The sequence below is a fragment of the Salvia miltiorrhiza genome, chromosome 6, assembly GCF_028751815.1.
Source record: "Salvia miltiorrhiza cultivar Shanhuang (shh) chromosome 6, IMPLAD_Smil_shh, whole genome shotgun sequence".
NCBI classification, from domain to species: Eukaryota; Viridiplantae; Streptophyta; class Magnoliopsida; order Lamiales; family Lamiaceae; genus Salvia; species Salvia miltiorrhiza.
The window spans coordinates 3,626,100-3,642,533 of NC_080392.1; the positions used below are offsets into that span (position 1 = coordinate 3,626,100).

At 33.9% G+C, this 16,434-nt stretch overlaps 2 protein-coding genes and 1 non-coding gene across 4 annotated transcripts; all 3 read left to right on the forward strand.

Moving 5' to 3' along the window:
• The first annotated feature begins 117 nt into the window (after positions 1–117).
• On the forward strand, positions 118–189 carry TRNAD-GUC (transfer RNA aspartic acid (anticodon GUC)). Its single transcript has one exon. It is a non-coding gene; the product is annotated as a tRNA-Asp (tRNA).
• Positions 190–2,408: 2,219 nt separating this feature from the next.
• Positions 2,409–8,292, forward strand: LOC130987998 (calcium-dependent mitochondrial ATP-magnesium/phosphate carrier protein 3). Of its 2 annotated transcripts, XR_009089902.1 has the most exons (5): positions 2,518–3,195; positions 6,713–7,486; positions 7,574–7,664; positions 7,765–8,015; positions 8,085–8,292. XR_009089902.1 is itself a non-coding variant. In XM_057911734.1 (4 exons), the coding sequence occupies exons 1-4, from the start codon at positions 2,727–2,729 to the stop codon at positions 7,946–7,948; spliced, it is 1,518 nt and encodes a 505-aa protein (XP_057767717.1). In that variant the 5' UTR covers positions 2,409–2,726; the 3' UTR covers positions 7,949–8,292. The 2 variants fall into 2 exon arrangements, 1 of the variants encoding a protein (XP_057767717.1); XM_057911734.1 differs by having other exon boundaries at positions 2,409–3,195; positions 7,765–8,292.
• A 1,233-nt stretch (positions 8,293–9,525) lies between these two features.
• Positions 9,526–11,534, forward strand: LOC130987999 (uncharacterized). Its single transcript, XM_057911735.1, has 4 exons — positions 9,526–9,812; positions 9,919–10,004; positions 10,985–11,266; positions 11,431–11,534. Exons 1-4 carry the CDS (start codon positions 9,795–9,797, stop codon positions 11,480–11,482), a joined length of 438 nt encoding a protein of 145 aa, XP_057767718.1. The 5' UTR covers positions 9,526–9,794; the 3' UTR covers positions 11,483–11,534.
• The last annotated feature ends 4,900 nt before the right edge of the window (positions 11,535–16,434 follow it).

The following is a 16,434-nucleotide window of genomic DNA, read 5'->3' on the forward strand; positions in this document are numbered from 1 at the left end:
ATCTCAACCCTGCCATCGCCAATCACCTCAAAGAAAATCCTTGCCATTACTATAACATTTATTTTAACTTTTTCTTATTATCTTGGTGAACTTGAAAATCAAATATCATCACACGAAGTCGTTGTAGTATAGTGGTAAGTATTCCCGCCTGTCACGCGGGTGACCCGGGTTCGATCCCCGGCAACGGCGTTAATTTTTTTAATTTCAATACTTTTTATAGTTGGCGATGATTTACTAAATGGGAAATTGATCGAATAAAATAATAGGTCTATCTTTTTTGCTGGCAAGCCTCTATTATTGCTCTCGGATATTGTTTATTCATTAACTGAGTTTCTCGCCCCAAAAAAAGAAAAAGAAAAAGAAAAAATGGTGTCCATAATTTATGGTTGCAATTTGGCATAAAATGAAGATTTTTAAGACTGACGCGAAAGCATATATACCTATCCCAATGCATGGACGGCTTCACCAAATGCAGTATGTAGGGATGTAAGTGAGTCGAGCTAGCTCGCGAGCTACTCGGGATCGACTCAAAAATTACTCGAAATCGACTCGGTATAAGTCGAGTCGAGCTCGAGCTACTCGACTAGGTATCGAGCCCGAGTTCGAGTTTCATCATACTCGACTCGTTAGGCTCGCGAGCCTAATCGAGCTTTCAAACAAATTACGATTTTATCCCTATATTATAGCTTAATTACTAATATAGCTCATAATATATACAATTTGTTGAAGCATGTATGAGACGAGCTTAAACGAGCTCGAGCTCACCGAGCCTAAACGAGCTCGAGTTCGATTAAGATTCAATAATCGAGCCGGACCGAGTCGAGCTCGAGCTCATCGAATATGCAATCGAGTCGAGCTCGAGCTCAAAAATCTCAAACTCGAGCGAGTCGAGCTCGAGCTCGAGCTTGATACATATAGACCGAGCTCGAGCTCGAGTATGTCAATACTCGACTCGACTCGGCTCATTTACACCCCTAGCAGTATGGACCCTTATCTCACAACTTGTAAGGCTCGACACAGTTACATATACATCCTCTCAGGGACGGATCCAAGATTTAACGATAAAGGGGCTGAACTTGAAGGCATGTACGGAGGTTCGTTCAGGGGTGACAGCCCTCGAGCCAAATTTTTCTGATAGTTCGTAGTATAATTTATTTTTATGTTTAAGTAGAATTTTGATGGACTTAGAATTATAATTCGATCACTGATTATAATAAATAATTGTTCTCTTTTTATTGATTCAATGACAAATATATTGAAAGTATATAAAAAATTATTTCTCTGTGGGTTTTAAAAAAATTAATTTATCTTCTACAAAAATAAATAATTTCTATTATTATTTTGAAAAGTTTTTTTTTTTTTTTTTTTTTTTTTTTTTTATCTTTTTCTGAAAACTGGACTAGGCTACGAGCTTAACTATATAGATATTAGTCTAAATATATTCAATACATAATATGACAAAATTTTGGGGTGCAGCCCGAATGAAGATCCGCACTGCATCCTACCCTTTTTATAGTAAATAAAAGTAAAAAAAAATTGTATACATTAATTAAATGTTCAAAAATAATAAATAAATATATTAAAAATTTATGTATAATTATAGATTATAGTAAATCCTATCAATATCAATATTTATATATTGAACGTTTTATTTACACTTATTTGAACATATATGATATATGATCAGTTTAAACAAAAATATGTCATTAAATATTTCATTCAAAAAAAATTATATAATAGAAACGTATATATATGAATTGGATCATTTCTTCACTTACAATACATTCAATTACTTTTATTAAAATCTATGCCGTCTCATTTTAGGACTACTTTTTTCAGAATGAATGGAATATATAGATTTTTTCTGAAGAACTTTTTTTTTAAAGAAAAAAATGGGCAGGAGTCATCATTTAAGAAGAACTTGATTTCAATCATTTTCAATAATATACAAATATCAATATGTAATAAAAATAATTGATCAGAAAATGAAATAAAATAATTGATACTCAACAACTCCAAATCAACAATAATATCAATATTTAGAAAACGATATAATTCAATTTAAAATAAATAATACTTGAAAATAATAAATACTCCTATAAATTTGGTTATTTAAATCCGATTTGAGCTGGAAAGTGTCAAATCAACCGAAAATTGAAAAATGGAATCAACCAAGTTGAATTTAATTTTTCCAGTTGATTTTCGGAAAAAATTGCTCGACTCTAAAACAAAAGTCCACAGGCCTAACCATCACATGTTCCAAATATAAAGTGAAATAAAAGCGTCTCTATTTATGAAAGCAAAAATAAAAATAAAATAAATTTATTCGCGTAACTGGTCCCCGTAGAAGCTACGCTTTGTTTATTAAAATAGTATTTTAATTAGTATTTTCTTTACTTAATTAGAGAGGGAGAGAGTGTGTCAACTGCCTGTTGAAAGTTTGAAAGTGGACTCCTTCAGTTTTGACCCGATAAAAAAAAACAAAACGAATCGGAGCTCCGGTTAGCGATTCGGGTAATTTCTTTAGCCAGAAGATCCTTCCCCAAAATTCCATTATTCCCCGTCTTTTCCTTCCTCCATTAACACCTACAGTTTCTCACTTTCTCTCTCTAGCAGATCTCGAAAAAACTCATAATTCCACTGCTTTCCTCATCATGCCGTGAAGATCAAATTTCCACAATTCGGAAATTCTGAAAATCCCCAATTTTCGCCCATCCCGATTATTTATGACTACGGGAGTCGAGAGGCATGCCAATTTCCCAGCACCAGCAGCTCCGACAATGGCGCCCGAAGCGAAGGACCCGACGAACCGATCCGGATGCTGCGACCCGGTTAAGAAGCCGGGCCCCGTGACGCTCGACCACGTGCTCTCCGCCCTGCGCGAGACCAAGGAGGAGCGGGACTCCAGAATTCGGAGTCTGTTCAGTTTCTTCGACTCGAACAATCTAGGGTATTTGGATTCCGCGCTGATTGAGAAGGGGCTCTCCGCAATGCAAATCCCCGCGGATTACAAGTTCGCCAAGGAGCTGTTGTTAGTCTGCGACGCCAATCAGGATGGCAGGGTTGATTACCAGGAGTTTAGGAAGTATATGGATGATAAGGAGCTCGAATTGTATAGGATTTTTCAGGCTATTGATGTCGAGCACAACGGCTGCATTCTGCCGGAGGAGCTCTGGGATGCTCTTGTGAAAGCTGGTATGTCATCGCAACCTTCTCGGTGCTCGCTTGCATTGATTAATGTGCCTCAATTTTACGAGGTTATTTGTTTCTAGAGGCTTTACTCTGCGTGATAAAAACACATAGAGTTCATTTATGTGATGTATAAATTAATTTATGATATAGCAACTATACTATGATGCTGGTGGGTGTTTTTTTATGTTGTGTTTTTTTTATCAAATTGCGATGTTGTGATCATTGCTTCTGTTAACACGTTGGGATGAAGATTGTTTTATTTTGAAAGTTAACTAAAGAATTTTCCACTGGATAGTTCATAGCATAGTTAATTTATTGTTGGTGGAAACCTGTGCTACAACAGAGGACTGTTGATGAACTGTAGCTGTCTCCAAGCTTGCAAAATTTTCTTGTTTGTTTATCACCGGAGCTTCATAAGGTTTAAATCAATATGATCATAAGGTAAATAGCAAGAGCTTGAATTCGAAGTCGAGACAAACTTGAATGGAAGCAGGCTCTGCATGATGCCTTTTGTTGGATTCACTGTGTGTAATATGCATTGTAGATGCATGTAGAATTTCAGTATGTAAATATAAGTAGGAACAACACGAAGAATGTCGGAAGAGTTAATGCTAGAGTGAACCTATCAGGGGATTGTAAATTAGTAATTCCTACTAATTGCTTGCAGTTTCATCTATCATAATTATGCCTTTCGACATTCCAAAATAATTTAATGATTTCATTTTGTATGATTAAATTTTGAGTTTGGTAATTTTGGATTGTTTTGACATTGTTATGTGGTCTCCCTGGTAATCTCAGATTCTCAATCAGTATCATGAACAGTACTCCGAATTAAGGTGAATGCAACAAATCCAGATTTGTATTTTCTTGAGCTCTGGTTGAAGCTTGCATTTATTTTCAGATTGTACCAGAATTGTGGGAAAAAGCTCAAGCATATCCAAGCACTAAAAAGAATCTTGCATCAATCTGAGTTTGTGAACTTAGTCCAGATAGATAAAAGAAGAGACAGATGGTCAATATTGGCAGTTTATTCCTTAAGTAAAAAATTATACTATTGCATTTTTTGTGTGGTGGATACATTTTTTAGTTTGAAGGGTTCTTATAAAGAGCCATTAAATTATCATTAACAAGGGCAATAGAAAGGATGGGGCCCACAGTTTAAGAGGGTCACATAGATCTGATGATGCTGATAATGCTAGCATGGAATCATCACTGTTTTCAGGCTTAGCTGGAATGGGATGATACTTGTGTTTCAAAATATTGGAAGTAAAAGTTTTAAAACACCACAGTTATTATAAGAACTTATGTCCGTTCTTCTCTTGATATCTATCTAGTTTGATCAAATTCTATTTTAGAATTTGCAAATTTGTTTATGAACATTGTAGATTGTTAAGTATTTTGGTGGTTGCATTGACTTCAAATGAACCTGACCCATGTCTAATATTTCCATCTGATTTATGGTCATGTTTCTTATCCACTTTCTTTCTTTCTTTCTTTCCATTTCAGTTCTATGATTACATGTTCAACTTTTCAAAACACCAAAAAGATCTCCAATTTGTAAAGCTGTGAGGATTCATCACACTTGCATGCATGTTGAATTCACCTTTTTATCTTGTGGCTGTGGGCATTTCGGGCATGGAAGAATGTTACTTATGATATTTTAGGTACCATGGAGACCAGAATTTGGAAACTTGTACCACTCACATGAGACTTCTGCATTATTTGAGATTTGTCAATTACTCCCTCCGTCCGCCAAAAGTAGACCATTTTTACTATATTGGGCGTCCGCAAAGAGTATACCACTTTCCTTTTATGGAAATGGTCCCACCACCCACTTTAATCTTTTATCCTTACAAACACTCTTTATTTACAAAAAAACCACCACAAATTCAATCTCAACCACACATCTAATAAAGTGGTGGGACCCTTTCTCCACTACATCAAAACCATCACCAATTTTATTAAATCCCGTGCCCAACCAAAGTAGTCTACTTTTGGCGGACGGAGGGAGTATTATTTTTTAAATGAAGAAAAACATTTAATCTTCTATTGGAGTGGTTGTATTCTTTGTTCCCCTAAAATAATCTAGTCTTAAAGACTGTATATCCCTTGTGAGTTATTTGAGATCAGTGGTACAAATTGGACTTCATGGTCCATAAAGAGATTCATACTGAACTGGCATAAGCTGATTATTATAAGTTTCAATGAGAACCTTGTTCTTTTCTCACTTCCAGATGGATAAGCTTCTGCCAGATTATATGGTCAAATGAGTGAATGGGTTTTGGTCAAAATAAGAATAATAGAAATTCAGTGGTGTTCCTTATTCCTGTTTGACATGGTCAGCCTTACCTGAACAACACATTGAATTACAATTTTCTTGCAATATATTGGTAAGGTATACTTTTCGTTGAGTTTCCATCCAAACTTCTCCAAAAGCTAGGTACTTAAAGTTGTTAGATTTTCATTCTTCTTGGGTTCAGTTTTCCTACTTCTTTTTCATGCTACTTCATTAAGAGCTAAAAGTTTCACAGATTGTTGTGTCTCAATCATGTGCATTTCCATATTGATCGGTCTACTTCTTGTTGTATGTGATGCTTATTTAATATCCTCCGTGGTGTGTTACCAGTGTCTTTGATGAAATTGGGTCTGCTATTTTGGATCTCCTTGACCTCCTACAGCACTGTAATGTTGTACTGGGTGCCTTTCCTGTTACATGCAAATTATACACTATCCTTCTTCTAATTTTCATGTCTCTGTCTTATAATCTTATCGGTAAATTGTTTGTGCTATTTCCTTTGTAGTTTCTTTTGAATGCTTATTTAAGTTTTTTGCTTCAAGCATCTACTATGGCTTCTAGTTGTTTGGCCGCTCATTCTGTAATACCAATCAAACTGCACTGAGACTTGGTATTTCAATATATTATTTTTCTTCTGCATACCTTACCATACTAATTTAAATGGTATCTACATACTTATGTATTTTTTACATTTACTAAAACATTCATCAAAAGGCAAACAATACTTAATCCGTACAAAGTACAAAAAACTATGCAGAAATGATGGTAATATCTACATGTAATAGCAGTAGAACATACTCAACCACACAAAGATATGCTACTTTTTTAAACCTTCAATATCATTTTTATCATTTTATGTGCTATATATTTATTTAACATAGATGATCAACTTGGTATTCGATTTTGTATGATAGATAATTAATCTTACCATATTGAATAACCAAAAATGGAAAATCAAAACCAGTACTGAGCCAAAACAAGAATTATGTACCCTACTTGCTGCCAACAGCTCAGTTGGTTTTACAAAATTGTGAACTCCTCCGGCTACTTGTCTTTAATTTCTTGTATAGAGAGCACCGGTTATATTACAAAAAATTTCTACTCATGCTATCCAATATGCCCATGCATTAATCTTATATGCAGCTTTTGAGTGAAATTATCTCCTTGCTCAAGTTTCTGGAATACAATCTTCATCTTATAAGTCATGACAGTTTGTTTTTGCAGGGATAGAACTGGATGATGATGAACTTGCTAGTTTTGTCGAGCATGTCGATAAAGACAATAATGGAATCATAACGTTTGAGGAATGGAGAGATTTTCTGCTGCTCTATCCGCATGAGGCCACCATAGAAAACATCTATCGTTATTGGGAAAGGGTATATCTTGTAGATATTGGTGAGCAGGCCGTGATTCCTCAGGGCATCAGCAGGCATGTTCATGCAACAAAATATTTAATTGCAGGTGGAGTTGCTGGAGCAGCTTCTCGTACTGCAACTGCACCTCTTGACCGTCTAAAGGTGACTTTACAAGTTCAGACTACACATGCTTCCATTGGTCCAGCAGTTAGAAGGATATGGAACGAAGGTCGCTTTTTAGGTTTTTTCCGAGGTAATGGAATAAATGTGTTGAAGGTTGCACCTGAAAGCGCCATAAAGTTTTACAGTTATGAAATGTTGAAAAACGTCATTGGAGGCGATGATGGTGATATTGGGACTCCGGGACGACTTCTGGCTGGTGGTTTGGCTGGTGCAGTGGCCCAAACATCAATTTATCCAATGGACCTTGTCAAAACTCGGTTACAAACTTATGTTTGTGACAGAGGGACTGTTCCAAGTCTGGGTAAACTATCAAGAGACATATGGGTTCAGGAGGGACCCCGAGCCTTTTACCGAGGATTGGTACCGTCTCTTCTTGGAATTATACCTTATGCTGGCATCGACCTAGCAGCCTATGAGGCGTTGAAAGATATGTCCAGGAAGCACATTCTTCATGATGGTGGTATGGTGTATTTTGTTTGCGTTTTATTGTTCATTTCTTTTTCTTATCATTTACTATTATTGGAACATGTATGTTGATATTATGCAGAACCTGGTCCTCTTATACAACTAAGTTGTGGGACTGTTTCGGGAGCTCTTGGAGCGACTTGCGTCTATCCGTTGCAGGTAGTAAGAACAAGGTACGCATCGTCGGGCTTTTCTCGTTGATATTTATCCAGGTGAAATATCTACTAGCCTAGAAATATCACAAGTGTTACTCTAATAAGAGTTGCATTTCAGAATGCAAGCTCAACCCTCCAATACACACAATAGGATGTCAGATGTATTCTGGAAAACATATCGGCACGAGGGAATTCGAGGTTTCTATAAAGGCCTTTTCCCGAATCTACTTAAAGTTGTGCCAGCAGCGAGCATTACATACCTAGTTTATGAGGCCATGAAGAAGAGTCTGGATCTCGATTAGCAGCTTGATTCTTGCTGGAATGGAGAGAAACTGATGACGACGACGACGACAACAACTACTACTACAGGTGAATAAGATTGTTTGTGATAATTCTTGAGTTATACAACGATTTTGATTGCCCCTTTGGATAGCATAGGAGTGGGAGCTGAGCTATTTTGGGGGGATTTGACTGACTAACTGCCAGCCTTGAGACGTACGGATACGTATTAATATGTGTATGTGTCTTGAGTAATACTAGATAATTGTTGTAGGCTTTTGCCACACAATTACGTGCACAGAAATTGCCCATTTGCGGAACTAGTCATTTTTGCTACATCATTAATAATAACCATAAATCTTTCTTACATGCTTTCTTGATTTCCTACCTAGATTATATTCCTTACATTTTTAGCCCTTTGAGTTTGAACAGATTTATTATTGTCTTGGTTTACAAGCGTTATTTGGATAATTGCAGTAGTTGCTGCCATTTTATTGCTCTTTTTGTTTAATGTCGATTCTATTAGGAAGCGAATAATCATATATATCAAAATATAATTATACAAACGAAGAGCAGGTGCTGCTTCTGGAGTATCATGTGGCATTTTTTGTTTTTACTCATTTCCTATTTGTATATACCAATTTCAATTTAAAGTAGATTATCCACGTTATTTTCTGCATCTTTAGGGTAAATATTCATTTAACTAGTTTCTTTGTGGGGTAAATATTCGATTTTGTCCAATCGTATTAGCATTTTAACAAAAATGTCCTAACTTAAGGATAAGTACATACAAGTATCCATCGTTTCAGAGTTTAGTTATTTATATCCCGAGAAAAGATTTCGACATCTGAAAACTGACGTGGAATGTTGGAATTCCACATTCGCAACTTACATGACGCATTCACAACACTAATAAAATATGTCACGTAAGTTGCGAATGTGGAATTCCGGCATTCCATGTCAGTTTTCAGATGTCGGAATTTTTTTTCGGGACATAAATAACTAAACTCTGAAACGATGGTATTTGTATGTACTTATCCTTAAGTTGGAACATTTTTGTTAAAACGCTTATACGATGGGACAAAATTGAATATTTACCCTTGTTTGTATGTCTTTTAATAATAAAACTAAAAGGAAAGCCTAGATTCATGTTGATTAATTACGTTTTTTGTATTGATGGGCACTAATATTGATGGTACAATTTATTGTTGGAAATAATGCAATGTGAACTCGAATTGCATTTACAAGTTACAACACTACCTTCTAACCTTTTGCAATTACACTATTTCCAATTTAGTAATAAAACTATGCGATTTGTTACTACGTCGTTTCCGGATACACACTAGACAAATTTTGCTAAAAAAATGGAAATGTTGTAAATGCAAAAAAAAAAAAAAAAGTGTATAAATTAATTAAAATATGATGATATAGTCGTAGATGGTAAAATTATGCAATTGAAAAAAGCAGCTCCAACAACCTCTCATGAGAGCACCAGTGGGGAAGTAAAGTTAGTAAAAAACAATAAATCGCTAAAATAGAGTTATTTTCAATATAATTTGATCGAGGATCATCCAAACAATGATATTCACATTAATTTTCAATAGGTGTAACTAAAAAAAGTTAATGATAGTTTATGGCCAACAAACTCTGACGATTTTTTTCAACTACGTATAAATGCTCAAATAAATAAATAATGATAAAGGCAGTTAACTAACTGTTCATTACAAGATTCAAGAGGCTTCCACACAAATGATGAACGATTCTTCTACTAGAATTCTCCATTTTCACTCTATAAATAAATTCGAATATTCCGAATTTTAGATCACTTTAAATTTGTGATTGCTAACAACTTCATTGCTGAACATCAAAATGGCTTTCAGGGCTGCGGTACGTCTGGATTCATCTCTTATTTTTTTCTCTTTCTTTTTAAGAAATTAATTAATTTTTTACAAATTAATAGTATGATCTAATTCATGTGTTTGATTTCTTGCAGTCTCAATTGAAATCAATGGTGAAAAGCAGCTTAGGAGGAAGATCGACTTTCACGACTTCTACTTCTTTACCGGACTTTAAGGCCAGGTATTTATTTCTTAATCTCTTACTAATTAAATTCAGAAAAAGAAAAATCATATTATAATTAAGTGTTTCTTACTTTTGTTTATATTCGTTTCTTTTGTTCATATATTTTCATCCATTGTACTCATTTATGTATAATATAATCATAAACAGAAAAGAGTGCTCTTTCTTTTTTTTATACGCCAATTCAGTCCCAAATTTTATTTGGTAAGTTGTTATCTCCAAAATTTGAAATTAAATCGTTTGTTTGTTTCACTTTTCAGATTCTCTTTGTTGGATTTTATCCCTTTAATATTTTCACTACAATATAATAGAACAAGAACATGAATTTGGAGATCTAGATCATGACAACAAATTCCTAATCTAGAAACATTAATTTTTTATCTTTCTAATATTTTACTCTTTTTCGAAATTTTTATCACCTCAAAGTTGGGTATATGGATCTATGTTGTCATGCATTCTTTCTGTCCATAAAAAATAGTCATAATTTTTTCTAGAATACTAAAAAAAAATATGTCTATCTATTTATAGACTCACATGGCCCACCATAATTACATTAATTAACGTGAGTTCTTTTCTTTGCTCACAAAACATATACTCACACCGTCCCACGAATCTTGACACGTTTTCCTTTTTGGGCCGTCCCACAAGTCTTGACACGTTTCCTTTTTGGGTAATAATTATTATATTCTCTCTCCTACTTTATCACCTTTATTATATTCTCTTTCCTACTTTATCACTTTTATTACTTCTTCTCTCCTACTTTATCAATTTTATACTTTATTAATTACACACTTAAAACACTAATCTGCAACTCCTTAATTTCCGTGCCGAACCAAAACGTGTCAAGACTCGCGGGACGGAGGGAGTAATAAAACTCGTGCCAAGAGTTTTTAGAACTATTTCTTTATTAATAAATGGAGCATTGATAAAATATAAAATAAAATACGAGATTGAAACTCGAAGCTCCCCGTTAATTCTAGGTTGAAGGGTGATTTTGCACCGGTGAGCATCGTGATCGGGATGATTGCGGTATCAACATCGTTAGGCATATATACGGCCTTGCATCAGCTGCATTCGGCCCCAAATGTGCACGTCAAGAAATCGAGAAGGGAAACTATGCCGGAGGTGGCGGAGCCGGAGCACGTGGCGGCGGAGGCGGAGGAGTTTGTTAAGAAATCTTTCTTTAGGAAGGTGGCTCATTTGAAGGAGTTAAATCGCCAACAAGTTGTGCCTAATCCCATTGCAGGTGACATTTGCTCAAGGTAATACAATCTTTTAATATTTAAATGTATAGTTCGAATGTTTCATATATATTTATCTACTAATTATTATTTATTAAGCACTAGCTAGTGTGAACATTACCAATTATCTTTAAAATTTATGAATATGATTCTCCTTATATTGATAATGAATAATTTGACTGCAGGCCTTTACGAGTTGAAACATTAAAAGACGTTGGGGTTGAAACTAAACCATAGTAGTACCCATAATTTTTTTTTTGTTTTTTTTGTTTTTTTTTAATGTTGTAAGTATATGAAATCACTTTGTATAACGGAATATGTTGTATATCCAATGTTAATATTATGGAAACAATAAATTATAGTGTTAATATAATGTATATTAAATATCAGTGTACGTAAATCAATTTTTGTTTCCACAAAAAGAAAATCTTTCTTAATAATTCCTATATCAAGGATCTGTGGCGAGTGCTAAAATAATTGGAATTGAACGATAAAAGGCTTTATAACATATAGGGTTAATAATGTTTTATGTACCTAATTTTTAACGTTTCATAAAATGTTCCGAATTTCTCCAAATTTTTTTTCGAACTTTCAGTGTTTTCAATATCCCGTTGTACAAAATTTGATGATGGAAGGATGAATTATCTCGTCGGATGTAATATCTTGGGGATCGTCATTGTTAAAAAACTATGTTGGGAATTATCATTGGTGGAAAATGTTGAAAGTTCGAGATCTTTTTTCTCCGTATTTTTGTGACTGAATTTTGTACAGCGGAATATGTTATGAAAACATTAAAAGTTCGAGGTTTTTAATTAGGAGAATACAAAAGTTTGGAACATAAAAAAAAATTATTAACTCTAACATATATAGGTGCATAAGAATAAGATCAAGATCTAACTAAAATAATTTTACTCTATGCAAATTTCTAACTGCTCATGACATTATTGTATAGATGGGCCTAAATGGCTAAATCTAGTCAAAAATAATTTTTTATTTGGTTTTCTCAAATCCCGACACATCTATTTTGAGTATTGGTCACACACAGTGATGAAACTTATTCCGATCCGTTGAATATGTTTATATTTATTATTGATAAAACAAATAGATTAAACTGACATTAATTAAATCTGTAGACTTTTGGTTAGATTTTCTGTTCATGGTCAGCGGTCCGACTCTGTTTTGGAACTTTATACGTATAATATGGACGCCAAATGTAAGAATTTATGTTATTCTAAAAAAAATGTTAGAATTTAGGGTTAAGTTTCCGGCGAAGCAAACGACATAGTTTAAGTTATAACGTGAAACGACGTAGTATTATGTCTATTTAGGGAATTAAATGAAATCCAATCGAAAAATTGAGGGCAAAATTGAATTCATTCTCAAATTAGGGTTCTTGAGAAAAAAAAAACACTCAATCCATGTCTTTGTCTTCATCATCCCGCCGGAACTTCAGCCACGAGGGTCGAGTGAAATTGGGCCATGGACTCCCAGCTTCAATGTATGTATCACACACTGATAAGAATCTGGAGCTGCGATTTTATACATGCCCTCAAGCTTCGGTAAGTTTTCGATTTTGAATTATCGTTTTAGTGTTCTGGAAATGTTGGAATGATTGTCTTGAAATGTTGATGTAGTCGAATGATTGTGAATTGTGGACTTGGATTGATCCTGAGCTGTCTCCATACTATAAGCAAGCCTTCAATACCTTGAAGCTTCGAATGAATCTGAGTTGAAGGCCATGATGAAAGAACTTCAAGCAGAGCTCAATCAAATAGCATTGAAGATGAAGCACATGTATAGATTGGTTGTTGTGTTTATAGTTGCTTTGTTGTTTTCATTGCACTCAAATGAAGGTGAATTGTATCACCATTGTATGGACTTAGTTATCTGTTTTGGGCAAATGTGGATCCTTATTATGATTGGAATGAAATGTAACTTTGCACTTCTATTGAAATCTTATCATTATGTCATTTAATTATTTCCAGAACTAGACCTATGATATCAAGAAGTCACAAAATAATTGCAATTATGCCAAACGAACTCCATTAATCTGCATTTGTCTAAAAAACTGTCTTTACAAAACCCAACAAACTGTTTTTGCTCCAGCAAAACATAGTTCAAAACCAAAACACAAATTTGTCTTTACGAAAACAGTCCATTGCCAAAACCAAAACATTCTAGCCATGTACAAAACACAACATATTCCAGCCTTCTAGCTTGGTCCAGCTGTACTCTCTTGAGTTTAGGGAAATTCTGCAGTAGATGAATTCCCTTTGCTTGTTGTAGTTCCAGCCCTCTTGACATGAGTCACTCCACTTTGTTGTGGTGACTGGTTCATTGATGAATAAACGAAGATCCAGTGAATATTGAGTATCATTACATAGTGCAATTACAAAATTTAAAGTTTCTTACGCTGTAATAGATATTTCCAGAGCCTGCAACATAGCAACCAACACTTTTTTTGGCCACATTTCTCTCCCTAGCCACTATCCCAGCTTCAGTGTTGCTCCCCTTGCCACGGCCCCTTCCCCTTCCCCTCCATCTTCCTCTTGTTTGAGTACTTCCCTCTCCTCTTGCATTAGAACTTTCTTCTCTTGTTCGGGCACCTGCTTCATTGGCCACACTTCTAGTTCTTGACCTTCTAGGCTTGCCCTACATGCATAACAATATCTTAAATAAACTCATTTGTATAATAGAAGGCACCATCAACTACAACAAAAAATGAAACCAAAAATACCATCTTTCAGTAAGCACTTACGAATTAAACATTGCTGGTGAAGATGAAGTCACCTAGAACACTTCAAAACAGCGAGAAGGCACCTTTCTTCTTCCTCAGACGACGATGACAGAGAAGGAGCAACTTGGGACTCTTCGGTTTTTTACCTTTCAAAGTTTTTACTTTTACAATTTCATTGCAATAGGGTTATTTAATTGGTGTATAAAACGACGGCGTTTTCGTCCTAATTTAATGACTCATCATAAGCTTGCCACATAGGTGACACGTCAGTGTAATTAGTTGCCGAAAAACGTAATTAAGGGAAAATTAAGCATCGGATCAACGGTTAAGGATTTTAACAAGAATTTTAAAGGTCAAGGGGAAAAATGCGAATTCAAGGAAACTATAGGGATTTTAGCGCTATTTGTCCTAGAATTTGTGTTAGTTTTATGAATAAATTAGTAAAGCAAAAATGTTAAAAGTACTAAATTTTCATTTTGCTATTAAAAATCGACCAAAATTCGTAATTCTTTAATGATTAAATCTTATATAGATACTAGCCTTTTCTCACATTATTTTCTCTCGTATGCATCACAAAAATAATCCAACAGAAAATACATAACAACTTTTTTTTTTTGAGGCAATAGGAGCAAAATACATGAGTGACGTAGCTAGGGGGGGTCCAGTGGGGGCACTGGGCCCCACTGGAATTTTTGAAAAAAATAGCATATATATATGTAATGTATTTTTATATTTATTATTTAAATGAAAATTTATTTTAATTTTCTTAACATACTCATAAAAAAATAAAATTTGAATTTAAAAGTAGAATTTTTTACAAACATACTTGTAATTTATTTTTTATGTTGAATTCTCTATGATTTTTTTAGGTCATAGCTTGTTTCTTTTAGCTTTTTCACACACTCAATTTTAATTATTATGTGAATTATTAAAATATTAGTTATTAATATAATTTAACTAGATATTTCTAACTTATGTTAATTGTTAGCCCAGACCATGTACATATACATGCAAGAGAATTATATTTCACTTATTTTTGTTAGATATTTTTTATGTGGATATTAATACGTGTAGAGTGAATGGATTAAGTTATTACTAGATATTTATAATTTTAAACATGTAAGTCATTAGGAAGTGTGATAGTCATATATAAATACTTACCAAGAAATAGTATAATTTTACATGTATACCGTTAATTATATTTTTTACTTTAAGATAAAGTATATATAGAAGAAAAGACATGGGTACAATTGGAAATTTAGCGTAATTTTATTCTAAAATTTCACAATATGATATTTAAAAAGAGACAAGAAAAACTCTGTAATATAATATTTATTAAAAAAATGAAGATAGTATATTAAAATTATTATAAATTGGCTCCCACTGGGGTGAAATCCTGGCTACGTCGTCACAGTGAATACATCCACTATCATATTTCAGTTTTTGTACGAGGGCACACAGCAACACAATGTATATATATGATATACATAATCTGCTAAAAAAAATACAGGAACAAATTCTGATATAAAATGAAAAAAAAAAAAAGGAACAAATTCTGATATAAAATGAAAATGAATTATATTCTATTGAAAATATAACTGTGCACCACGTCACAAAGTCGTTTTTTGCTTAGTACTGCTTGGAAGCTAAGAAAAGAAAAACCTAAGCTAAATTCCTTTGTAATTTCCTCTCAATTTTCATTGATTTGCCTGAAAAAATCCCCCCAGCTTTCTATTGGTTGCATCGTTCATTTCCTAGCTTTTAACCAAAATTTTGTGGGATTTTATTAAAAAATCCCCCTAACTTACTACTATATATAATATACGTATGCCCACGCTCACAACCACACACACACACACAACATCAACTTCTTCCTTTCCCAACCTAACATCAAAATTATTTTTGTTGTAACAGTGTTATTACATTCAAAGTATATATGATTGAAATCGATTTAGGAAGATTGTCTTTCTCTAAGCTCTCTCCCTCAACGGCTCAACTTGCGCTCGAGCTTAGTCGGCTCGAACTTCGAGATAAGGAGACGTTGGGGTTGAGAGCTTTGAAAATGCCAGTTTTGCCACCAAATTTTTCGATTGAAGAGATCTTGCATTGCTGTATGTTTATAGAGCTACCTAAGGTTTTAGAGATTATTTGAATTATTTATATCTATTTTTGCATTATAATTATGATCTACTATTATTTATATATATATGCACAAGATAATGAAGTTGTGGGCCGCAGGAATGGCTTACTTTCATTTATCAACTCCATGCATAAATAATTTGATTCTCATCAAAATGATTGAGGAACATTGTTTGCTTCCTATCAAAATATTTTTTTAAAGATTTTGTTAGTGTTATTTTTATAACTCTAAATGATTTTAATTATTTTGTCTTAATTATCAAGGTTTATTTTTCTTGGTATATAATTGTTAGTTTTTATAGTATATGTCACA

Coding starts and splice junctions, on each gene's coding strand:
- LOC130987998 (XM_057911734.1), top strand. CDS start 2,727: ATGACTACGGGAGTCGAGAGGCATGCCAATTTCCCAGCACCAGCAGCT. Junction 3,196..6,712: donor GGATGCTCTTGTGAAAGCTG/GTATGTCATCGC, acceptor TTGTTTTTGCAG/GGATAGAACTGGATGATGAT. Junction 7,665..7,764: donor TTGCAGGTAGTAAGAACAAG/GTACGCATCGTC, acceptor GTTGCATTTCAG/AATGCAAGCTCAACCCTCCA.
- LOC130987999 (XM_057911735.1), top strand. Junction 10,005..10,984: donor TTACCGGACTTTAAGGCCAG/GTATTTATTTCT, acceptor CGTTAATTCTAG/GTTGAAGGGTGATTTTGCAC. Junction 11,267..11,430: donor GCAGGTGACATTTGCTCAAG/GTAATACAATCT, acceptor ATTTGACTGCAG/GCCTTTACGAGTTGAAACAT.